Below are 22,556 nucleotides of genomic sequence, written 5' to 3' on the forward strand. Positions count from 1 at the left end.
TATGTACACGTGAAAAGGAAAACCCCTACTAACTTTTATCATATTATACCCTGACCTTGAAATGAGCAAAATCAGCTCAAAATCATGCTCTTCTCTCATATGGTATATTCGTGTTGATTAAATAGGATAAATGGGTATAAAGGATCGTTAACTAGATTTTTATCAATTATTTCATATGGCAGCTACATACTACTGTGCCCAAAAAATAAGGTGACATTGTATTTATTTTGAAAATTCTTTATTTATTCTTCCAAATCAATTGCATCCCCTTCAAAGTAATCCCCTCCCGATGCAATGCACTTATGCCAACGGATTTTCCAATCTTCGAAGCACTGGTTGTAGTCACTTTCCGGGATGGCCTGCAGTTCCGTCTTCGCTGCGGCTTGAATCTCCTCTATCGTATAAAAACGGTGTCCCCGGAGCGGTCTTTTGAGCTTGGTGAACAGCCAGAAGTCGCACGGCGCCAGATCAGGTGAATACGGTGGTTACGGAACGATATGGGTTGAGTTTTTGGCGAAATGATCACGAATTACGAGGGCAGTATGGGATGGTGCATTATCGTGGTGTAAAAACCAAGAATTGTCTTTCCACAATTCCGGCCTTTTTAGGCGGATAGCGTTACGCAAACGACGTATAACGTTCAAATAATATTCCTTGTTGACTGTTTGACCGGTTGGACAATACCACGATAATCGAAGAAAACAGTCAACATGACCTTGATTTTTTTGGTCTCGGCTCTCTTTTGGCACGATATTCGCTCGATTGATCGGTTGTTTCGGGGTCGTAAGCATAGATCCAAGTCTCATCGCCAGTTATAATTCAGTTCAGTTGCGTTTCATGACACCCTGGTAGTCGGAAAGCATCGTTTCACACACTTCAACGCGACGCCTTTTTTCCAAAAAATTCAATGTTTTAGGTACCAGTCGAGATTTGACGCGCTTAAAGCCCAAAACATCCTTCAAAATAGTATTGGCTGAGCCTTTCGATATGCCAACTTCATCAGCAAGGTCTCTAATTGTTAATCGATGGTTTTTCAACACCAAATCTTTGATTTGTTGAACGTGAGCTTCGTCGGTTGAGGTTGATGGTCGCCATGGACGCCCTGGACGCTCTTCGTCTTCGACACGTTCACGGCCGGCTTGGAACTCACTATACCACTTGTAAACATTTTTTTAGACATAGCCTCATCACCAAAGGCTTTCTGCACCATCCTCAACGTATCCGCAGCAGAAAATTGATTCCGTAAACAAAATTTAATGCAAATTCTTTGCTCAACAAATTTCGACATCGCAAAAAACGAAAAACTCACTTTTATCAGCTCACAAAACGACACGTATCTCAAACACTAATGAATATTTTGACATGAAATTTGACAAAAATGTGACTGACAGTACTACCAACCCAAAAAAAAAAAAAAATAATTCTCTAAATCATGCAATCTTATATCATTCTTACCTACTAATTAACAAATTCATAGCCTACCAAATATAAAGTATTGATTAAAAAGCAATGCTTGATATACTATACATCCATATATAGTACATTATGAGTGGGTGTATCTGCTGTCACAAATTTAATGACTAGTCAGCGCTGAAAACATCAGCAAGCACAGCGTGTTGCCGCATCACCAGATATGCTAATTTCCGATTGTTGGTTTTTGTAGTTGACATTGATGATAGTTAAAATTTGAGTGTTCTTTGTGCTCGTAGTAGAGTCGGTGAGTATAAAGGCTTCAAAGTACTAGGAGCCAGAGCTCTAAGCTAACCATTGTCTTGCGTTCTTTAAGTAGTCAATTGATGAATGAACTGGCTTAGCTATAAAAGGAAAATTTTCTCACCCATAAACAGATACATTCATTTACCTATATTCCGGGGGCAAAAAATAGTAAGACTTTTTAATTTAAATTTCGGGCGAAAACCCATTCATTGACGACCAACTACCTCCAGGACGGTCATCAACATCAACTGGTGACAAACACGTAAATAAAATAAATGAATTGGTGCTTAAGAACCAACGATTAACAGTCAGAGATCTTACTGGCATCGTTGGAATATCGGAAGTATCAGTGAAAGCCATTTGATTTTACCTTAATCTTTATTTAAAAAATTTCAAAGAGTTGACATTCTTCGATTTATAAAACTGTGCGAATATTACATATGGCAACACTCAAAACTTTTTAATATTAAATCAGCGTATTCTATACAGGGCACGAGAGAGAGTTTTGTTGCATTTGTCTAATTTTGTACCGCACCTTAATAAACTCCATTCCCAAAATATAATATTGTGGTATAAAGTTTTGCATCTAATCTTTCTCGCTTTCACCTCGTCTGCAACATAGCAGTTTTGCGTTTTCACCACTCATTCCAAAAATCATTTTGTTAACTACTTCCGTTTCCTGATTTAGCAGGCAACAATTTTTTTGATGATCCGGCACTTTTCGTTCATCCGACACGAAGATCTCATACACACACCCGAATCTCGTATTTGCATACGAAGGTAGGTGCGCGCAATTTCGGTAAGTAATTGCTGCGTTTATTACTTGCCACAAATTAGAAAATTGAGTGCGGGTACTCGTGTGCTTCATACGAATGGAAGTGGCACATGCACACATGTGAATATGTCTGTAGATGGGCATGTTCGTGAGCAAATGGTATGTAGGGCATGCACGAAACCACGAAACATTCGCTGTTTTACTGTTAACATTCCGCCACTCAATGATTCGATTTGTTGCCTCCTAATTGGTTTGGCAAGCTTCGTGGCCTAAATTGATTTATGGCCACTAAGCATGCGAGTGCAAAAATTATTCGTAATGGTATAGCGGTTTTCTTTCAATACAAAGTTAAAGTAATCCTACCCTTTAACAGTTAACTTCCTTCAAGTTTTTTAAGTATGAAAATTTTAGAGATGAGACTACTCTTTTAGAATTAAAAAATTTTGAAAATTTAGAAAAATATTAGTTTTTTTTTAAAAATGTCACCAACTGACTAAATTTGGTGTAAATATAGATAATTTTCGAAATTATCTTGATTTTGTAGAATTGTATTGTCGTAGAGATCGGAAGGATCAGCCCCACCACATAAAACTTTAAATGAGACTTCTCGAAGCTCCTGTTTTCATATCTGACAACGCTGGTACTCGGATTACTATAACAGGTCAATTGAACAGTCCCTGGCTTGACACATAGATGGCGCTACTAGAATTAAATCCATATGATCATTAGTGTGTGAATTATATCATTTGTGAAAAAATGGATAAATAGGAATTTCGCGTGTTGATAAAATATTGCTTTTTGAAGAGAAAAAATACAGTTAAAGCAAGAAATTGGTTTGATGTTGAGTTGCCGGAAACTACCCCAGGAAAATCTACCATCAAGGATTGGTATTCTAAGTTTAGACGTTGAATGCACTGGACGCCCAAAACAGCTTGTTACTGATGAAAGCGTCAAAAGAGTCCACAAACTAGTTTTGGAAGACAGTAAAGTGAAGACTGAAAAGTCAACAACTGTACGTGTACTTCAAATCATTCACGAATATTTGGGTATGAGAAAGCTCTATGCAAATTGGGGGCCACGCGAGCTCACTTTTGACCAAAACCAAAGACGAGTTTATGACTTGAAACAGTGTTTGTAGATGTTCAAGCGTAATAAACCCGTATTTTGACATTAGATGAATAGTGGCTCCAACTCTTTACTCCGCAATCCAATCTACCCGCTCCAAAGCATGAAAAAATGCAACAGTCGGCTCACTAGGTTATGTCGTCTGTATTTTAGGATGTGCATGGAATAATTCTTATTAACTACATACTTTGAAAAAGCAAGGACCATCAACAGCGACTGTTACATAGCGTTATTGGACCAATTGAAAGACCAAATCGTAGAAAAACGGTCGCATTAGCAGAAAAAGAAAGCGCTATGTCACCAAGACAATGCACAGTGTTACATTAGCAGTGAAAACGATGGTTAAAATCTTTGGGCTTCGAATTATTTCCGTAACCGACGTGTTCTTCAGATCTGGGCCCCAGCGACTATTTTCTGTACTCAGATCTCAAGAGAATGCACGCTAGAAAGAAATTTTCGTCAAATGTAGAGATGATTGCTGAAATTGAGGCCTATTTTGAAGCATATGACAAAGTCTACTACAAAAATGGTATCAACAAGTTGTATGAACGCTATAATCAGTGTGTTAGTGAAATATATTGAATAAAAACAAAAAAATGTGTTTGCCATGGTAGGCCGTGGACTTTTCTATTAGCCAAATTTCACTTTAATATCTTTATTTATGGCTTAGTTATGACACTTTATAGGTTTTCTTGAATTATAATCTGATTAAATAGCTGTCAATCCTTAAATGCTGTTTATTATTGCAGTATAGGTACACTTAAAGTCAACAAGTTGGATGAACGCTATAATCAGTGTGTTAGTGAAATATATAGAATAAAAACAACAAAATTTGTGCCATAAAATGTGTTTGCGATGATAGGCAGTGGACTTTTCTATTACCTGTTTATTTTTTTAACACTTAAGTGGGAACAGACATTTAACACTTCAGACATAATTAGGAAATATTTTATAAGACTCTTAAAATAACTACTAACACAGTATCAGATTTTGGTTTTACTTTACGGTCAATATTAAGAATTCTTTTAGCGAGAGACGATGGTTAACGCAAATCCTATAGCACAGTTCGTAAATAGAGCATTCCCGTAAAATCTATAAATAAACTGAACATTATTAAAATTAAACGGTATTTCATTTTTTTCTATTTTTCATACACAAATTAAAATTCTATTAAAGACAGTAGTATTTATTAAGGTGTTCATTATTACGCACATTATTTGTTTTTTTTCAAACGCTACCTGAAGTGTCAGTTTTTGCCTTAAAAGGAAGGATCCAATGGAAAACCGGTTTTTATTTTTAATTTAAACGGAGCCTAAAACACTTTCCAAATATATTTTTTAGGAAATTTTTTGATCTCCAACCTTTTTATCGTCAAATTTAGAAAAAGTAATATGCTAAAACAAAATGTTTCGCAAGAAAAAAAAATAATAATTGAAAAAGCATAATTTAAAATTAAAATAATTAATAATAATTTAAATTAATAATTTATAATAATTTAATTTAACAATTAATAATAATTTAATTTAATAATTAATAATTAATAATAATTTAATTTAACAATTAATAATAATTTAATTTAATAATTATTCCATAACTTTTTTCACAAAGGCATTTCTTTAAAAGCTTTACGCTGAAGGCTATGCAACAAATGAACTGTGTTCATATAGTACACCATGCCGTATGAGCAACACAGAATGCATAAGTAACTCGTATGAGTTAGTCAGCTCGATTGATGTATAACTTTAACTGCGTATAACTTTTAAAAGAAAGCTTCTATGAAAAAAAATATTAAAAGATTTTTCTGGAGCAGACATTGTACTAGAATATAAATTTTTCAAAGCTATAAATTTACTTGCGTAATGCTAAATATCAAAGAATCCAATGTTATCTACATACATGGGAAAAGCTATATGATTTAGGTAAGATTGAAATTGAAAATAAATAGATTGTTTACGCTTGAAGGGCCAAACCTGAAAATTTAGTGGAAGCTTGTAAAAAACAATCAATTTGGTAAATAACGGACACCCTAGCATTTATGTATTGAAACTGGGCGTAGACAGCACACCTTAAATACTTTCGAAAACGCATATAAATTAATGGCTGTCGTGAGGCACACACATAGATTATCTACTATAACCAGCTTGCCCAAGCTGTAAAAGCGTTGGTCAATTACGTTTCTGAGAACACCTTTCGTGCTTTCACATGCACTTTACATACATATATTGTAGCGAAGTGGAGCGGGTTGGCTTAAATTTAGCTATAGATATATATACACAGTTTGTAACAAAAGTTTAGTTTTTTTCTTTCCAAAAAATCAGTTTACTTTTTGCTATATTTAATTTCATACTCTAAGTTTTAGCGTAACATCACTTTTCATAAAATTATAAGCGAAGGAAAAACGATATAATAGAAATCACTCACATTGAAACAAAATTTGAGTTGCGGTTATAAAATGGTTATATATTGGTTATATATGTATGACAGCGGAAAAACTCATAATTGCTCACACATTAAATTGCAGTTAAACAGGCACATCAGCAAACTTAAATGCAACTTAGTTATGTGTAAACCACGTCATTATGTATAAAAAAATAAATTTTCGCATATATGTATGTACATATGTGTATATAGTATATATCCTACAGCCATTTTCAATGAAAAAAATTAAAAACCAGAAAATTGTTTTTTTAAGGAGGAAATTCAGTGCAATTTTATAACAAAACAAAATGCTGGTAGCTTTCCTGTTTCACCTCACCACGCTCTACATTTCTTTCATCAAATTTCATGACATATAATATTATCAATGTGTATGTGTTCTTGTAAAAATAAACTTTTAGAAATTTCAATTAATTATAGCCTTCCTCCGAAAAGGTTGCCAATTTTAATATTTGAGAAGACAAAACAAAGCACGCATATAAGTTAGTCCTCTGCACTTGGCCATGTGAGCATATGCGTGCTTTGTCCTTGTATGCCCGTAATGGTTATGCAATTTTATTGAACATGACCTTAAAATTGCTTACTTTTGCGAAATTGCACTGGCGCAGTGTGGCTTGATTTATAGCTTGTTGGCAGGTTATGGTGTGGCAGTTCGAGTTATGCATATGTGATTATCAGCAATATGGTGTATATCGTATATTCTAAAAGCTTCATTGCAATTTCTACGTAAAGATTTAGAATTGCACTAATTAGATATTCAAGTGAAGTGAGAACGCATACAAATTTGATACTATATTTGATACTATTTATATTTAATTTGCACTAGAATATTCAAAAATTTTTGAACAGAGTTGCCACTTTTTCAAAAATGAAACCAAAAATTTTATAATTAAGTTCTGATTTTGTTTTATAAAATTTCACAAAAGATATTCTGGCAAAAATTTCATGAATTTAGAAAGTTTTTAAACAGTGTTGCCACCTGAAAAATAAAATTTAATACTTTCACCAAATTTCACAATTATGGGTCAGCTCAGAACTCTAATTCAAATGTAGTTTGAAAAATGTTCCGGTGTTGCCACTTCTCAAAAAATTTAAAAAAAAATTTTATACATAAGGTCGGATTTTGTTTTATAGAATCTCACAAAAATATTCTATTCAGTTAAAGTGAGAACGCATACCGATTTGATTTACACTAGAATATTTATTTCTAAAAATTCTTGAACAGAGTTGCCACTTATAAAAAAGTGAAACTAAATATTTTATAAATAAGGTCTGATTTTGTTTTATAAAACCTTAAAAAAAAATAGTCTGGAAATAAATTTTTGAATTTCAAATTTTTTGAAACAGAGTTGCCACCTGTCAAAATAAAATTTCATGTTTTCAGCGCTCTAATTCAAAGTTAGTTTGAAAAATATTCTGGTCTAACCAAAATGAGTAATTTTTTTAAAATATGGTTGCCATCTTTCGAAAAAATATTATTTCGAAAAATTTTAGTATATATTCTTTTAATATGTATTATAGGCTTAAGGTCTAATATGTGTAATGTTTTAAAATGGCCTTGCCACCTATTGGAAAAATTCACTCCAATCAATATTTTAAAATATTTGGATCAAACGTAAGGAGTCTAAGAAAAGTTGTTGGAGCTTTAAATACACATGCAATATTTTGGGTGTTTGTTTGGCGTATTTTGGTGTTGCCAAACTCGAAGAAGTATGCAAAAAAGTTAGGTTAAAAAATTATATTTCAGAATGTGTCTCAGCATAAAAAGTTTTTGAAAGTTATTTGAAAATATGCAAACGACATTGCTATACTTCTGGCGGGGAAATTCCTAGGTACAATCTAGATATACAAGATGGATATGGTACCCTCTAATAAGAAGTACAAAATACCGTCATGGGAACTCCCGAGACACAATGGAGTTGAATTGACAATTGAGCATACCAAGTACCTAGGACTATTTTGGACAGCAAGCTGATGTGGAAATTCAATGTGAAGGAGGAAGTGAAAAAGGCCAATGTAAGCATGTAAGAAAATGCTAGGGTCTACTTGGGGCCTATCACCTTGTCTCATGTATTGGTGTTGCACAACGGTATTCAAGCCAATCTTACTTTATGGTGCTTTCGTCTGGTGGATCACTATGAACAAAGCTTCATACAGGAAACCGATGGAACGGGTACACCGACTCACTCGAACGGCGGTAATAAAAAGACTCTGCGGCAAAATCAGCTGCAAGATTGGTTCACTACAAGCACCTTCCGACAAAGCTCAATAAGCGGGGGTCTGGTGGATAAATTAGAACACATACCCATATGCTTTCTTCGGAAGAGAAGTGAAGTCACACTAAAGGAAGATGGATGGCGTTAAAGCCTGCTACGCACCAGCGGAACTTACAAAATCTACATAAATGGATCCCAAAGCCAATCGAGTGGGGGAGCCGGAATCTATTGCTCAGGGTCGGACCTTAGGCAACCCTTCAAGCTTCCGGATTATTGCAGTATCTTCCAGGTGGAAGTGTTTTCAGTTCGAAAAATCGCCGAGATAGCTAACAATGCAGGAAATAACTTAAAAAAGATAAATATATACGTTGATAGCCAGACAGCAATTAAGGCAATAATCGCATTACTTCAGAGAATGTCCCTAGAATCAGGGAAGCGGTAGATGTAGCGGCTGCCAGAAAGCAGCTGCATATTAATAAGTTCCAGGTCACAAAAGAGTTTCCGGAAACGAAGTGAAAATGCCAAAAGTGCCGTCGTACAGAAAAAAGTACAGAAAATATGGAAGTCACTAAAAAGATATACAACGAAATTTACAAAAAGACTGAAACGGTGGATCAGAGCAAAACAGAATGCTTTAAATACATACAGAATCGCCAAGATCATGTGCAAGAGACTCGTAGGAAAACCCGCTTGCTTCTTATTCACGCGGTCTCGAAGGGACTGCCCGGCGGCTGTTCGCCTCTTGACAGGTCACAATATACTGGCATCACATGCGAGCCGGATGGGCATAAGTGATAACGATGCATGCAGAAAGTGCGAAGAAATTAACATGAAAGAGACGCTGGAAAGCCTCCTTTGCTTTTGTATACTATTAAGAACTCAACACAAGTATCTAAGAGCTTCGGAGTTCAAAGGGCTGGACGAAGTTTCAAATGTAGACATCAAGGCGCTCTTAAAACTCGGAAAAAACGTTGACGTCCTATGTGTCGAATTCTTCAACTCAAATTAAACTGAACCTCTTTTTGGTATTACTAAGGATCAGGAGGTCTATATATGAAATTTCCATTATATGTTGGAAACACCGCGCATTTGCCTCGAATAATTTATTTGCGCTGAACTTCAACATGCAAATATTTCAGGCAAACTTCCATATATTAAATACACCGTAATCAATAACTAATGTATATATGCGTGCTTAATTAAAGATACACCGATTTCATTTGCTTTACTTGCACCACAATTCGGTTGAAGCACAATAAGAACATAAATTCAAGAAAGCACAGCAAAAGAGATAGCTTCCTTTGCAGGACACAAAACCAACTTGTGCAAAGATAATAACTGTCAGATATGTACTGTCACAAAAGTACAACAATAGCAACAAACATGTTTTCTGTTATTATGTCCCACATTTTGTTGCAACGAAACAACAGCACTCAGAAAACTTTCACAGTTCATTAATTTTCGATGCTGTGCCATTTCTGTGCTCATACAGTTTTTACGCATCACTTTCGTCATGGCGCACTGTTTTGCATTTGCATGTTTCCGTTTCCGGCCAGAGAGTGATATTTGTTTTTTTTTACGTATTTGCAGACACGCTCTCTAGCTTTTATCGATACCCTGTTTGTATATGAAGACATGTACCATATTTATCAATTTTTCATATCATTTCCACTTCAGCAACATTTCTAATAACAACATAGTACAAATTTATTAAGACATATTGAATATATATGCATGAATATTACTTAAAGAAAATTGCTGAACACTAAGGTTGTACGTTATAAGAACTGAATTTTGTTGGTGAATAAAAGCTTTGTTGTGACTCATATTTCCTCACTGAATTTATTTAATTTAGAGATCCAGTGATTTTCTAAATTTCCTAATCTTTTAAATTTCAATCAAAAACAAGGTATAAAACAGGGTTATAAGGTATATAAACAATATATTATGGTTGTACATACATATGTAATATACTGCCGAGTTGACAACCCAACCCTTAACCGTCTAAAGCTCTGCATCCGTTCGGTTTACTTTTGCGTTACTTACTGCTCTCTCTCTCTCTCTCTCTCTCTCTCTGGACAGTTCACAATATATAATGACTGTTTTTTTCCAACAATTATGTGATATACTGTCGAGTTTATTGCCCGTGATCGTCTAAAACTCCGGAACTGTTCCGTATATTTTGACACTACTATAGTGGCATTGGTAATCATCTCTTCCTATGAAAACCCTAAGGAAGATCTAAATCAGTCTCTCACACGTCGTTCTCAAGTATTGGGCATCTTAATGACATCGTTTCTTCGAATTTCGCCAACAGATCTTGGCTTACGTCCCTTCAAGATCAAATTGACACAAGAACTGAAGCCGCTTGTCCACCAGAATCGTCGTATGTTCGTGAATTGGGACGAGCAGCAACTTGAAAATGATTCGGATTTTCATCCAAAAATCATCTTCATCGATGAGGCTCATTTTTTGGTGAATAGCTTCGTCAATAAACAAAATATTTGTTATTGGTCAGGCAGCAATCCACAAGTACTCCGTGAGTCACTATTACATCCCGAAAAATTACGGTTTGAAGCGGTTTATGAGCCGGCGGCGTCATTGGGCCGTACTGCTTCCGTTACTGTGAATAGGAATCGCTACCGCCAATGATAATCAGATATTTTTGGCCAAAATTAGATGATATGACTTGGCCAATTTGTGGTTCCAACAGGTCGGCGCCACAAGTCACACAGCGAATGTCACAATCGATTTATTGAACACCAAGTTTGGTGAACTTGTACGAATATCGAAGTATTGGCAGATTTACGCTTGAAAACCGTCGAAAATTGGTGTCAGCGTCTGGACTTCTGCAAGCGTTCCCTTGGTGGCGATGCAAAAGGAATCGAGTTTCATACATAATGGCATCAAATGTTCTTTCCCGAAATAAGGAATTTCATTCATACCACACACCGTTTTTGTTTTATTTAAAAAAATTGTAGGCCTCTTATTGAAAAACCCGTTATATGGCATCATTAGAAACTTAACTGATTTTAAAGCACTTTTATACTTTCCTATATATGTATATAGCTGTTTTAATTATTTCCTCCCCTTACTTTATAATAACATTATTTATAGAGTATCTGTCACTCAAAGATATTTGTTCACAGGTGCAACAGGGCGTATGATAAACATATTGCAACGCTTTGTAAACAACCCACGCTAAACAATTTTATATATGAGTTGCACGCCCACAGCATTTTAGAAAAAACACTCCGTAAATGATACCTGCCTTTATAAACAACAACAACAACAATGTAATTTCATACAAATTTATAACAAACATATAAATATTTTCTTTCGCCGTAAATATTCTTTTACGCATCAACTTTCTGCTGAGAATTTATCTCATTTAGTTAACTGCAAAACTAGCTAAATTGCAAATAATGTTGCCAAGCGAAGCAACGTAGAAATAGCAGCAACAACAAGAGCATGCAAAAGTCAAGCAAGCAGCCAAGGAATGCGCTTTTTGCTGTGGCTCCTCGAGGCAGCGTTGCCGTTGAAATGCTTAGTAGGTGGCATCTTGAGAGCGTAAAGTATGCATTTTATATAAATATACACATATAAATGGCCTTAGCGCTTACATACGTATACCCGGCTATGTTTGTAAGATGTGGAGTGCGCCACTGACATGCAGCTGGCAGCAAGGGTAGCAGATCCCTGCAGCAACAGATGATGCCCCAGATAAGGTTAATTATTCAGCGCTGGCAACTAACAAAGAAAGTCCTTTTGAGTGAGTGCCAACAGGCCATACATACATATGTATACAAGTATAAATACCATGCAAGTGGATGCAAGAGTCAAGCAGCGCATCCTAAGCAGCTTGCACCCTCGAAGCAAGGGTTTATTTGCAACAATGCTACAAGTTATCGGTCAGTCGCAACAGTGTTGACCTGGCTTGCTAAAGCCACTGATAATCAAAAACTAATTTAATTAAAAGCTAGTTTTAATTATTATTTATTTGATTTTTTCAAAAAAAATTTTAAGTAAAAATGCATAAAAAATATTTAAAAATTTAATTAAAAAATGCTTCCATTCTTGTTTGCAGAAGAACATATCAAATAAATCCTTTAGTTAAGACACAAAATATGAGCGAAATTGCTTATGCTTTCATATATTTACATATGTACATACATAAGTGAATGCACATTCATATTTATACATATGTGCGACAACCGAGGCGAGTAACAAGCCACCACGCAGCAGTAGCTGCCACAACAATGCGTACAAAAGCAACATTGCAAATCACATACGCTCTTTTGTGCTACTTATTTATATGCATTATCTGCACTTACAACTAGAGGGTCATACGCTCATATCTGCACGCGTGTGCATGTACAAATGTATGTATGAAAGCGCATACTATTCATGGCTAAGTGCTAGTGGCACGCGTGACGATGGCAGTGCAGCAACTGCGAAATGGCGTGATTGTGAAAGCTCATACATATTACATAACACACAATCATATATGCAGTGCGCACAAGAACAAATTAGGGGTGTCCTTAAATTTGTTTTAAGTTTTTTAAATTTTTATATTTATTTTTTTTTTCATTTTATATTATTACTTTGTCTCTTAATTTTAATTTAAAAATTAGAAAAAATTACTTAGGGGTGTTCTTAAGAAATTATTATATTTTAATTTTTTAAGTTTTTTTTCATTTTATAATATTACTTTTGCTCTTAATTTTAATTTAAAAATTAGAAAAAATTAATTACGGGTGTCCTTAAGAAATTATTTCTTTTCGTACTTTTTTTTAATATCTTTTTTATTTTATCGTACTACTTTTTCTCTTCATTTTAAATTAAAAATTAGAAAAAATTAATTACGGGTGTCCCTAAGAAATTAATATTTTAAAAAAAAATTTGTTGTACTATTTTTTCTCTTAATTTTTATTTAAAAAATTAATTAGTGGTCCCCTTAAAGAAAATATTTTTTTTTTTAATTTTAAATTTTTTTTTTAATTATTTCTTCATTTTATAACCGTTTTTGCTATTAATTTTAATTAAAAAATTTGGAAAAGTTAATTAAGTTTTTTTTTATTTTAATTTTTTTTATAATATTACTTTTTCTCTTAATTTTAATTAAAAATTAAAAAAAAAAATTTGACTCTATTAAAGGCATCCCTTAATTTAAAGCCAAAAATGAAAATTTTAAAATTCATGAGAAAGCTAAAAAATTTTATAATAATTTTGGCTTCTGAGGCAAAAAGTGCAATGAATTATTGAATTAAAAGGATTCAGGAGAACTATCTTGTATGCAAATAAATCCCTTGACAGTTGTGTGCTGAGCTCATGACTATCAGTTGATAAGAGACGTTTTAGTCCATGCTCAAGTGTTTTGGCATCAAAAAATAATTATTTTCCGAGCCTACTGATCCTTCAACATTGTATAGGAGAACACACTTAGGCTCTTGTGTACAGGCTTTTGTGATCCCAACGAAATAGTTGAATACCAGCTATCGGCAAAAGCACCCGCAATCTATAGCGAAACCTTCCTTCACATACCTTCCTCGAAGGTATGTGAGCAGCGAGGCAACAGCAAAGGATAAGTTCGGCGACCTGTTACTGTTAATTCAAGTTTCTCAGTTTAGTATTTGGTGTTTTATTTCCTTAATTATATAAATTACTTTCTCCACACTATTTTTTTACAACTTTAGCATATTATTCTTCAAAGTAAATATTACTTCTTCAAGGAGTTTTCAATTCAAAGGTAAGTGTATACTCTCCGCTTATGAAATCTATTGATCAAACGTTAACTTTAGTTGCATTTTATTAGACCCACCCTTGCAATTTGTAAAAAGATTATATATGCCGCCTCGGGATGCTTAGAAAGCTGTTAGGCAGTCATGGCAGTCAGTGTGTCTTTATATTAGCCTCACAATGGTTAATTTTTTAATGGGTGCCTTGTAGTTATTCTACGTGCATCCGACTACATAAATATAGGTATGCATATATGTATATCTTGCCACAATAATTGTAGTAAAATATACAAATGGGGAAACTAGCTGACGAGGCAACATATTGAATAAAGTAAAGTTTAGAATTTTAAACTGTACCCCGTACGTGGAACAAAATAAATGAAACTGTAGACATAACAAATTCACTAGGGGAAATTAAAATTATGCAAAAAACGTTTACGGCGGCTAACACCGGTTCCAACTAATTCACCCAGCTCACCGATAAAATGATAGTCAAGACATTTTAAGCTGAGTCTAGCGAAAGCTGGGCAGTTGAGGAGCACCGGATCTCAAATATCTCAAATGTAATGCCTCAAATTTATCGCAAACCGGCGACCAAAAAACATATGTTTTTTTTAAGAACAGCAGATGCTGAGGAAATAATAGAGAGAATCATCGCTTTTCAAACGAATGGTTATAAAATAGAATAGCAGCCGATAATCTTTATGACAAACTTGGATAAGACAGTAAAGTTTAACAATTGCTGGTTTACCGAACAAGCAGACCAGTTCTTTTACTATGAAGGTGTTTACTATGTGTTTTGCTGTCAAGGGTACGCAATGAAAATTACTTCACTTAATTGTCATAGTCTCTGTTTCGTTCATTCTTGTTTCTCTTAAGGGGTTAGGTAGTCAGAGGCACGAAAAGTCAGAGTACGAGTTTTCAATATTTTTTTTTGCTATCAAATCATGTTATTTCACAAAAGTAGTAATATGGCATTATTATAGGATGTGTTGACTTGAAGTCACGAAAATTTCAAAAAAAAAAATTAATTTCCAAAGTTATAGTTGTTTGTGTTGACCCTGTTCCAAAAAAAGGTACTTGCGGTGACAAGCATAAGTCCTTGGAGATTCATCTAAAATCAATCGGACAAAAAAAAATCGAAGGATTTTTTATTTTTTCAAAATTAACAAAATGGCGGCTCAGGAATTTTTTTTTTTTAAATTTTTGCGAAAAAATCAACAGTTAATTGGTCTTAAAAAATCGAAATTTTCGAAAAAATAAAAATCCTTCGATCAGGCACGAGTTTATTACGTATTCTATAAGCTGTATAAATTTTATTAAAATCTACTGAACGGTTTTCGAGTTGCAGTTGTCACCGGTTCAAAAAACATAGTTTTGAGAAAAACGCGTTTAAAGTTTCACACTAGCGCTTTGAAGTGCCCGAGCTCTCTTTGTTATTTGTCGAATAACTCAAAAACTAATTATCGGATCAACGTGAATTTTTCAGAAAATATTTTTAAGATATTACACTTAACGAAAGTGCAAAAATTATTTTTTGAAAATTTAAACTCACCCTAACCCCTTAAGACAACATATGAAACTCTTAGGATAATACAACAATATAAAATTAGAAACCACGTTGAGAACAGTGAGGGCTTGTTGAAGGACTCGCTCTTCCTTAAACGAATTATAAGAAAAGCATATCCGATTAAAATATCTTAACCGGCGCACTTACTGCATGTCATGTAATAATTCAGTAGTTTTAGACCGTAGACATGTAACATTATTTCTAGGATATCCTTACATTATAGGGTTATATATACCAAAGTGATACTAAATTTCCGTCTTTTTAGCTGTACTTGAGTATTTATCATGATGAAAGTTTAGTTTCCTCGAAGATGGGCAAAATTGCCACGCCCACAAAATGGCGGCGAAAAATAGTGTCATAACTAAGCCATAAATAAAGAATTACATCATTAGGGAGGGGCATATTTGTCGCGCAATTGTTTTGGAGTGGGCGTGGCCCAGGCCCCTACTAGTTTTTTGTACATATCTCGGAAAATACTCTAGTTTAAAACCTGATAATAAAAAACGTCAGAAACACAGATTACGGAAGTAGCTGCCGAAAAGTGGCTGCAGATATAATATGTAGGTTCTAGGCGACTAAGCAATTTAGGGAAACGAAATAGTCATGAGATCCGTCTGGAATTCCAATGCCTTCCGACTCAGTACAGAAAACATAAAATTATTTAAAAACGATACACATGAAATTTCGGAAAAGGCTGACAGACGAATAATGGTGAAATAGGATGCATTACAAACGTGCAGGATCGCCAAGATCATGTGTGAGGGCTTCGAAAATAAAAAAATACGCATGCTTTTTACGCGGAGGCGCATTGCCCCTTCTTTGCAGCTCCGATTGTGGAAGACCTACCGAAGACTACATTGCCTTCGATGTCCAAGCAGGTTGCCAGTAAGTTCTGACCTTTGCTTTTTGCGCGGAGGCGAGAGACTATTGTCTTCGATGTCCAAGCAGCCAGTAAGTTCTACGTTTCGAGAGAGAGTAAAAATCATGCGTATTTTTCTTCATAGCTTGCCCAACTGCAACACTTGAAGTCATGCTGGAGCTCACACCGCTCCATTTAGTGATCAAACAGACAACGATGCCTACCATGCTGCGCACAGCAGCAGAGGGGTATGGTAAAGGGAGGATAATTTCATCTCAACAAATGAAGGCCTTAGGAAAAAGCATTCCACTGGCACTTACCATTCCAATGGGCATCTTTCAAGCAGAAGTTTTTGCTATAAATCATTGTGCAGACATTAATCTTAAACTCAACTATCGCAACCAGCGTATCGCTCGCTATACTCAACGATAATCAAGTGGCACTAAAGCGATCTTAGCTTAAGAAGTCAAATTTCTATTAGTGCGGAAGTGTAGAGGAAGGCTGAACTGTCTATCAGTTTGCAACTGTGTACACCTGATCTGGAAGCCGGGGGATAAAGGGGTAGCCGCGAGAAGCCAGTCCGACAAATTAGCCCGCTCGGCGGCGGCTTCCAGGATGATGTTGTTAGAACCATAAAGAAGCACTCACCTAGCTGCTTTTGGGAGGTTACAACCTAACAAGGTTTAGAGAGATGATCAACCTCCCTTGAAACAAATTCCGTCTCCTTGTCGTGCTCTAAAGTGGGCATTGCAGGTTCAAGAAATACTTGTCCAATATGGGCATAGCCTCTTGTACAAACTGCCGGTTTTGCGACATGAAACCAGAAAATCCAGAACACCTGATTCTTGATTGCACAGCAATTTGTAGAAGCAGGCTCAAGGCTTTGGGATCCATTAACGTTTAGAGATAGTAAGACGTAGACAGGGATTACATCACCTCCATAGCGCCCAGCAAGGCGCTGATACTGTTCAGAGTGCTGGACATTTGTGACCATATGTGATATAAGAGAGGGTACAATAGACCTATAGATAGAAAATTTTTCACATAAGCGACATTTCCATTTTTTGGCTCCCTGTAAATCGACCAGCTCTAGTACACATATTTCTAGGAACATAAGTCATATATAATGCCCAAAATATAAATCGCGAGAAGCCAGTCCATAATACACATAGAGAATACAAATTAATTTTAGCTCTGTGTGCTGTCGCATAAATCAAGGATATACTATACAATATATATTTGATATATAGTATTAAAATGTTTACACTAAAGTGAGCTGGCTGCAGTTAACGGCAGATGTTTCATTGTTGCTGCTGCTGCCATGGCCTATGGCAAATTGAGATATTATTTTTATGGCCAAAATTACAAGCGAAATGCGCTATTTATGCTTACAACGGCCAACACAAATACACACCGTTATTCTGGGCTACTGCACACTGGTTCAGATTTTATTTATACTCTAGTCGTCTAATGACATAATGTAATTAATCACTACTTATTTACAATGTGCTGTCCCAATTTTGTTTTCCTCTCTGTGTCTCTCTGTTAAAACCAAATACAATTTTAATGAATTTTAGTTCATGGAATTCGAATATATTTTCGAAATTGCTACGCTATTTATTTGCCACGCAGAGGTGTGTGTGGGTGCTCGAAGGGGTGTGGGTGGTAGTGTTCGGTGCGCGAGCAGGTTAATGTTTGTGTATATTGGTTTATGTGCAAATAGAGTTGTGCTAGCGCAACACCAGAAGTGTTCGACCAAATTAAAAGCGAATGTTGTTTACTAATGATTTATTTATAGTTAAATTGCTGCCGCCAATCGGGCATCGAATGTCTGCTAATATACTACATCGATATATGGTATATGTACATATAGTATGTAAATACATATTTTTATATATGTACATACACAGAAATTACATTTGGAGTACTATTTGTTAGGCTTATGATGGTATTAACGGTAATAGCCGAATGCTATTCAAAAACTTTGTGATTTTAAATTATTTTCAAATACAGAAAGGGGAGCGGACTAGTATTTGGATGATTGCATAAATCGAACCAAAAGTGTTTAATCCACTAAGTACTGAATCTAGGCGTCCAGAGCTTATAGTTGACTTTCTACCGAAAATATCGGTGAATATGTGAGATATATAATTAAAATTCAGAGATAATCCATTACTGATAGTAGTATGTCTATGAGCTACAAATGGGTTGAATCGGGTCAATACTTCCCTTAGTCCCATATACCTAATTTAAGGATTTCCGAACTTCCGGATGACTTTATACCATATATATCAGTCAATATCTGAGTTACATATATTAATAATTGAGAGAGCGTGTTTTTCTTAAAACGGAGCACATTTGTGCTTAGAATGAATAAAATCGGCTGGAAACTCGCTTAGGCCCCATATAACTTATATGTCTTATGTACTTGAAGGTACTTCCCTGACTTAAAGCCTTGCAAGTTGCAAGAGTATACAATGTTCGTTTATATCCGAACTTAGCTCTTCTTTACTTATTTTTGTTAAAATTTAAAGTTTTCGGAAAATATTTTTCCGAAGACTGGGCGGAGTCACTGGAAAAGAAGCGCCATGAGCTTTTTCATGGATGGATCACACTCAAGGGTAAGTTTGGAGAGGGAGCTCTCAATCAACTCTTATTTCACACTGCCTGACCATCCACTCCGATAGCAGAGCTCAAAGCTAGTCAAGGATTGTATGACCTCACTAGCAGTAGCGTCAAGCGACTTCCATATTAAACTTGTCTGAGTGTCTGGCCACAGCAGAAATTGTAAAGCCGGCAAGCTTTCACCATACTCAAACTCATTAGCAAGAAAACGACTCAATTCGACGTTTAGGACGCTGGATATATGGGTCTTGCGCCCACGTTGCGAAAGCCTTCTGGCCAAGAATAGAACATAACAGGTCGATGGAACTACTAGCTCTTAGCAGGCTTCACATGACCGCTGTGATAGGTTGCCTTACTCAACACTGTTTTGTTTGCGCATACGCGGTGACGCTAAAGATTTTAGAGCATGCAACTTGTCAAATTTCTAGGGAGGTAGATGTGGTGGAAACATCTAGACACTTTCTCCTTCACTGTCCAGCTTTCGCAACATTAAGGTTGAAGCATCGTGGTTGCTATACTTTTTATAAACTCGCCGAATTGGCTGGAGTAGATATTGGCGAGTTCAATAAAAGTGTGACTGGGTCTAAGTGCTACGTAGGTATACGACCGTCTTTTTGATCCATGCTTTGGACTTCTGGGCACCAAAACGAACAAGCATCTTTAGCAGTTCAAGTGGGATTATTTGTGGTCTCACGAATATCAGCCTGTTTACCTAATCTAACCTAACCTAAAGAGCTGACTACTTTGTTACATGATGAAGAATGATATATATGAAGGGTTATCCATTTCCAGGTTTATTATCATACGAAAGAATATTCTTTGGCTTTTATTTTTTGAAGATTATCTCTTTCAATGTTAGGCGCGGCTACGTCTCAGTTGTTTCATCCGTTGAGTCCAATTTTCGATGACTTGTTCGAGCATTTCACCCTTTTTGTCGTATTCCGGCTGAGTTCGTAGATTTAACTTAAAAGTTGAGATTGCAGTAGACGTCGTTTCATATCAAAATGTCACTATAAATAAATTGTTTACACGCTCAAATACATATTCAACAATTATCGAGAGAAAAAAACGAAATTTTTCTCTTTACTCCCTGTGTAAATGATCAAAATTAGACCTTTTTGACCACCTAGGTCCTTCACCCTCAATATGAATACATAATCTTGGTACAGTCTGCCATAGAACACTAAAAATGCCGTAATTATCTGATGATTTTTCGAAGCCTCAAACAATATCGTTGACTTGTATTAATTTCATGAAATCCAATGTGGAACAATGTTATGCGGAATTAACCGCTACAAATATGAAAGGTAAAGCCGACGATGATTACATTATAATCAGTTAGTTTGATTATCAAGTTTGGTAAATTCGATTTGCTAAAAGCCCAAGCTAGCTAGGGTCCCAGTGGTCGGCATTAAACTAACTAATTTAATGCCAAGAGCTGTTATTGTAAATAAAATACTAAATATTGATTGATATGTTTTCGCTGCTCATACTCGACAACATGTATGTTGTTGTTGTTATAATACAAGTAATATATAAGTACGTAGACATTTCTTATATTGTATACTCTTCACTTCACAAAATATTATATACCCTTTGACCGCTCCATTATAAAAGTCTGCCTGCCTTCGTTTGATGCTCTTAGCCTCAATCAATCTTGCCGATAATTGATTGTCTCACAGTATAAAAGCTAATTAAATGTTCGCGCCATAAGGCAAATATACCTACACATATTGTAATTAATAATATCCACATAAAGCCAAGTAATAATTGTCTGTAATAAAATTTCTCCATAAAATTTACTCACTTTTGGTTTTTTGGCATATGGCCCAGTTCGTGTGTCGCGTATGGTCGCTATGTCCAAAATATCCATCTCATTATTTTGATCAATCCAATATAAATAGTATCCTTTGGGATCCACTCGCATGGTGACCGGTGTGCCAGTGCCCGAATCCTGTAATTCAATTATATCGAAAATAAATTAGTGAATAAAGTACAGTAGCAGGAAAGAAAAATTTAGTAGGATTTTTATTATAGCTGAGTTCTGAATATTAATACAAGTATAGAGAAGTTCGATATAATATTTCAAAAAGCTTGCATATGCTTAAGTATAACAATTTAAGACATAAGGGTTGCCATTTATTTAGCGAAATTTGGCAACCATAATGTGATAAACTGGAAACTCACAACTTTATCATAAAATTTTATATATTTGACATACACAGCGCTATTTGTGTTGTCCACAGTAACTTCAAATATTCATCTCGACCATAGGATGTTGTCGAGTATGAGCAGCGAAAACATATCAATCAATATTTAGTATTTTATTTACAATAACAGCTCTTGGCATTAAATTAGTTAGTTTAATGCCGACCACTGGGACCCTAGCTAGCTTGGGCTTTTAGCAAATCGAATTTACCAAACTTGATAATCAAACTAACTGATTATAATGTAATCATCGTCGGCTTTACCTTTCATATTTGTAGCGGTTAATTCCGCATAACATTGTTCCACATTGGATTTCATGAAATTAATACAAGTCAACGATATTGTTTGAGGCTTCGAAAAATCATCAGATAATTACGGCATTTTTAGTGTTCTATGGCAGACTGTACCAAGATTATGTATTCATATTGAGGACCTAGATTGGTCAAAAAAGGTCTAATTTTGATCATTTACACAGGGAGTAAAGAGAAAAATTTCGTTTTTTTCTCTCGATAATTGTTGAATATGTATTTGAGCGTGTAAACCATAGGATTAACTCAGCAATAGTCCATCAATAAACTAAGCTTAATTTTTGATGATGAAGCTCAATCAAGACGAGTGTTTTTCGATGGCATGGTGAATTCAATTGAGTTCGTAGATCACGCCAACACGAATTTTGTGAGGTCCGCCCAAAATTAATTGTCAATTGCTCAAAAATAAAGGCTCGTATCGATTGGTCGAGAGAAAAGTAAGGATACGTTGGCGGTACTTTGTGATGCGTATATGACATCGTGACAGGTTATCAATCGTCGAATAACTTCTTTTTATTCCCGTAGTGAAAACATAAACCAAGAAGTCAACGATTTCGACACCTGAAGATGCGTTAAAGACGCATGTTTTAGAGATACCTCAATCAGAACGGAAAAAGTGCTTGGAAAAAAAAAATATGGGCAATATATCTTGACCAGCATTAAAGTAGTAGTTTGGAACTTATGGACTTATAGGAAAATAAAAATGAATTATCTGGAATATTTAGGGTGTTTTTATTTACATATTCAAAATATAAGTAAAAACAAGTAAGGAAGGGCTAAGTTCGGGTGTCACCGAACATTTTATACTCTCGCATGGTAAAGTGATAATCGAGATTTCATAATACGTCATTTACATATTTTTCAAATACCGTATTTTTGTAAAGTTTTATTCCGCTATCATCATTGGTTCCTAATGTTTATACTCGTATTATACAGAGAAGGCATCAGATGGAATTCAAAATAGCTTTATATTGGAAGAA

At 35.2% G+C, this 22,556-nt stretch overlaps 1 protein-coding gene across 5 annotated transcripts in view; it reads right to left on the reverse strand.

Moving 5' to 3' along the window:
- The window catches only part of LOC126752754 (1-phosphatidylinositol 4,5-bisphosphate phosphodiesterase classes I and II), a 144,513-nt gene that overhangs the window by 35,010 nt on the left and 86,947 nt on the right, over nt 1-22,556 (reverse strand). For all 5 annotated transcript variants that reach the window (XM_050463720.1, XM_050463719.1, XM_050463718.1 and 2 more), the window contains exon 3: nt 20,868-21,014. In XM_050463720.1, the coding sequence (XP_050319677.1) occupies nt 20,868-21,014 (147 nt within the window). The remainder of the gene's footprint in view (nt 1-20,867; nt 21,015-22,556) is intronic.

Source organism: Bactrocera neohumeralis, chromosome 3, assembly GCF_024586455.1.
Source record: "Bactrocera neohumeralis isolate Rockhampton chromosome 3, APGP_CSIRO_Bneo_wtdbg2-racon-allhic-juicebox.fasta_v2, whole genome shotgun sequence".
Lineage (NCBI taxonomy): Eukaryota > Metazoa > Arthropoda > Insecta > Diptera > Tephritidae > Bactrocera > Bactrocera neohumeralis.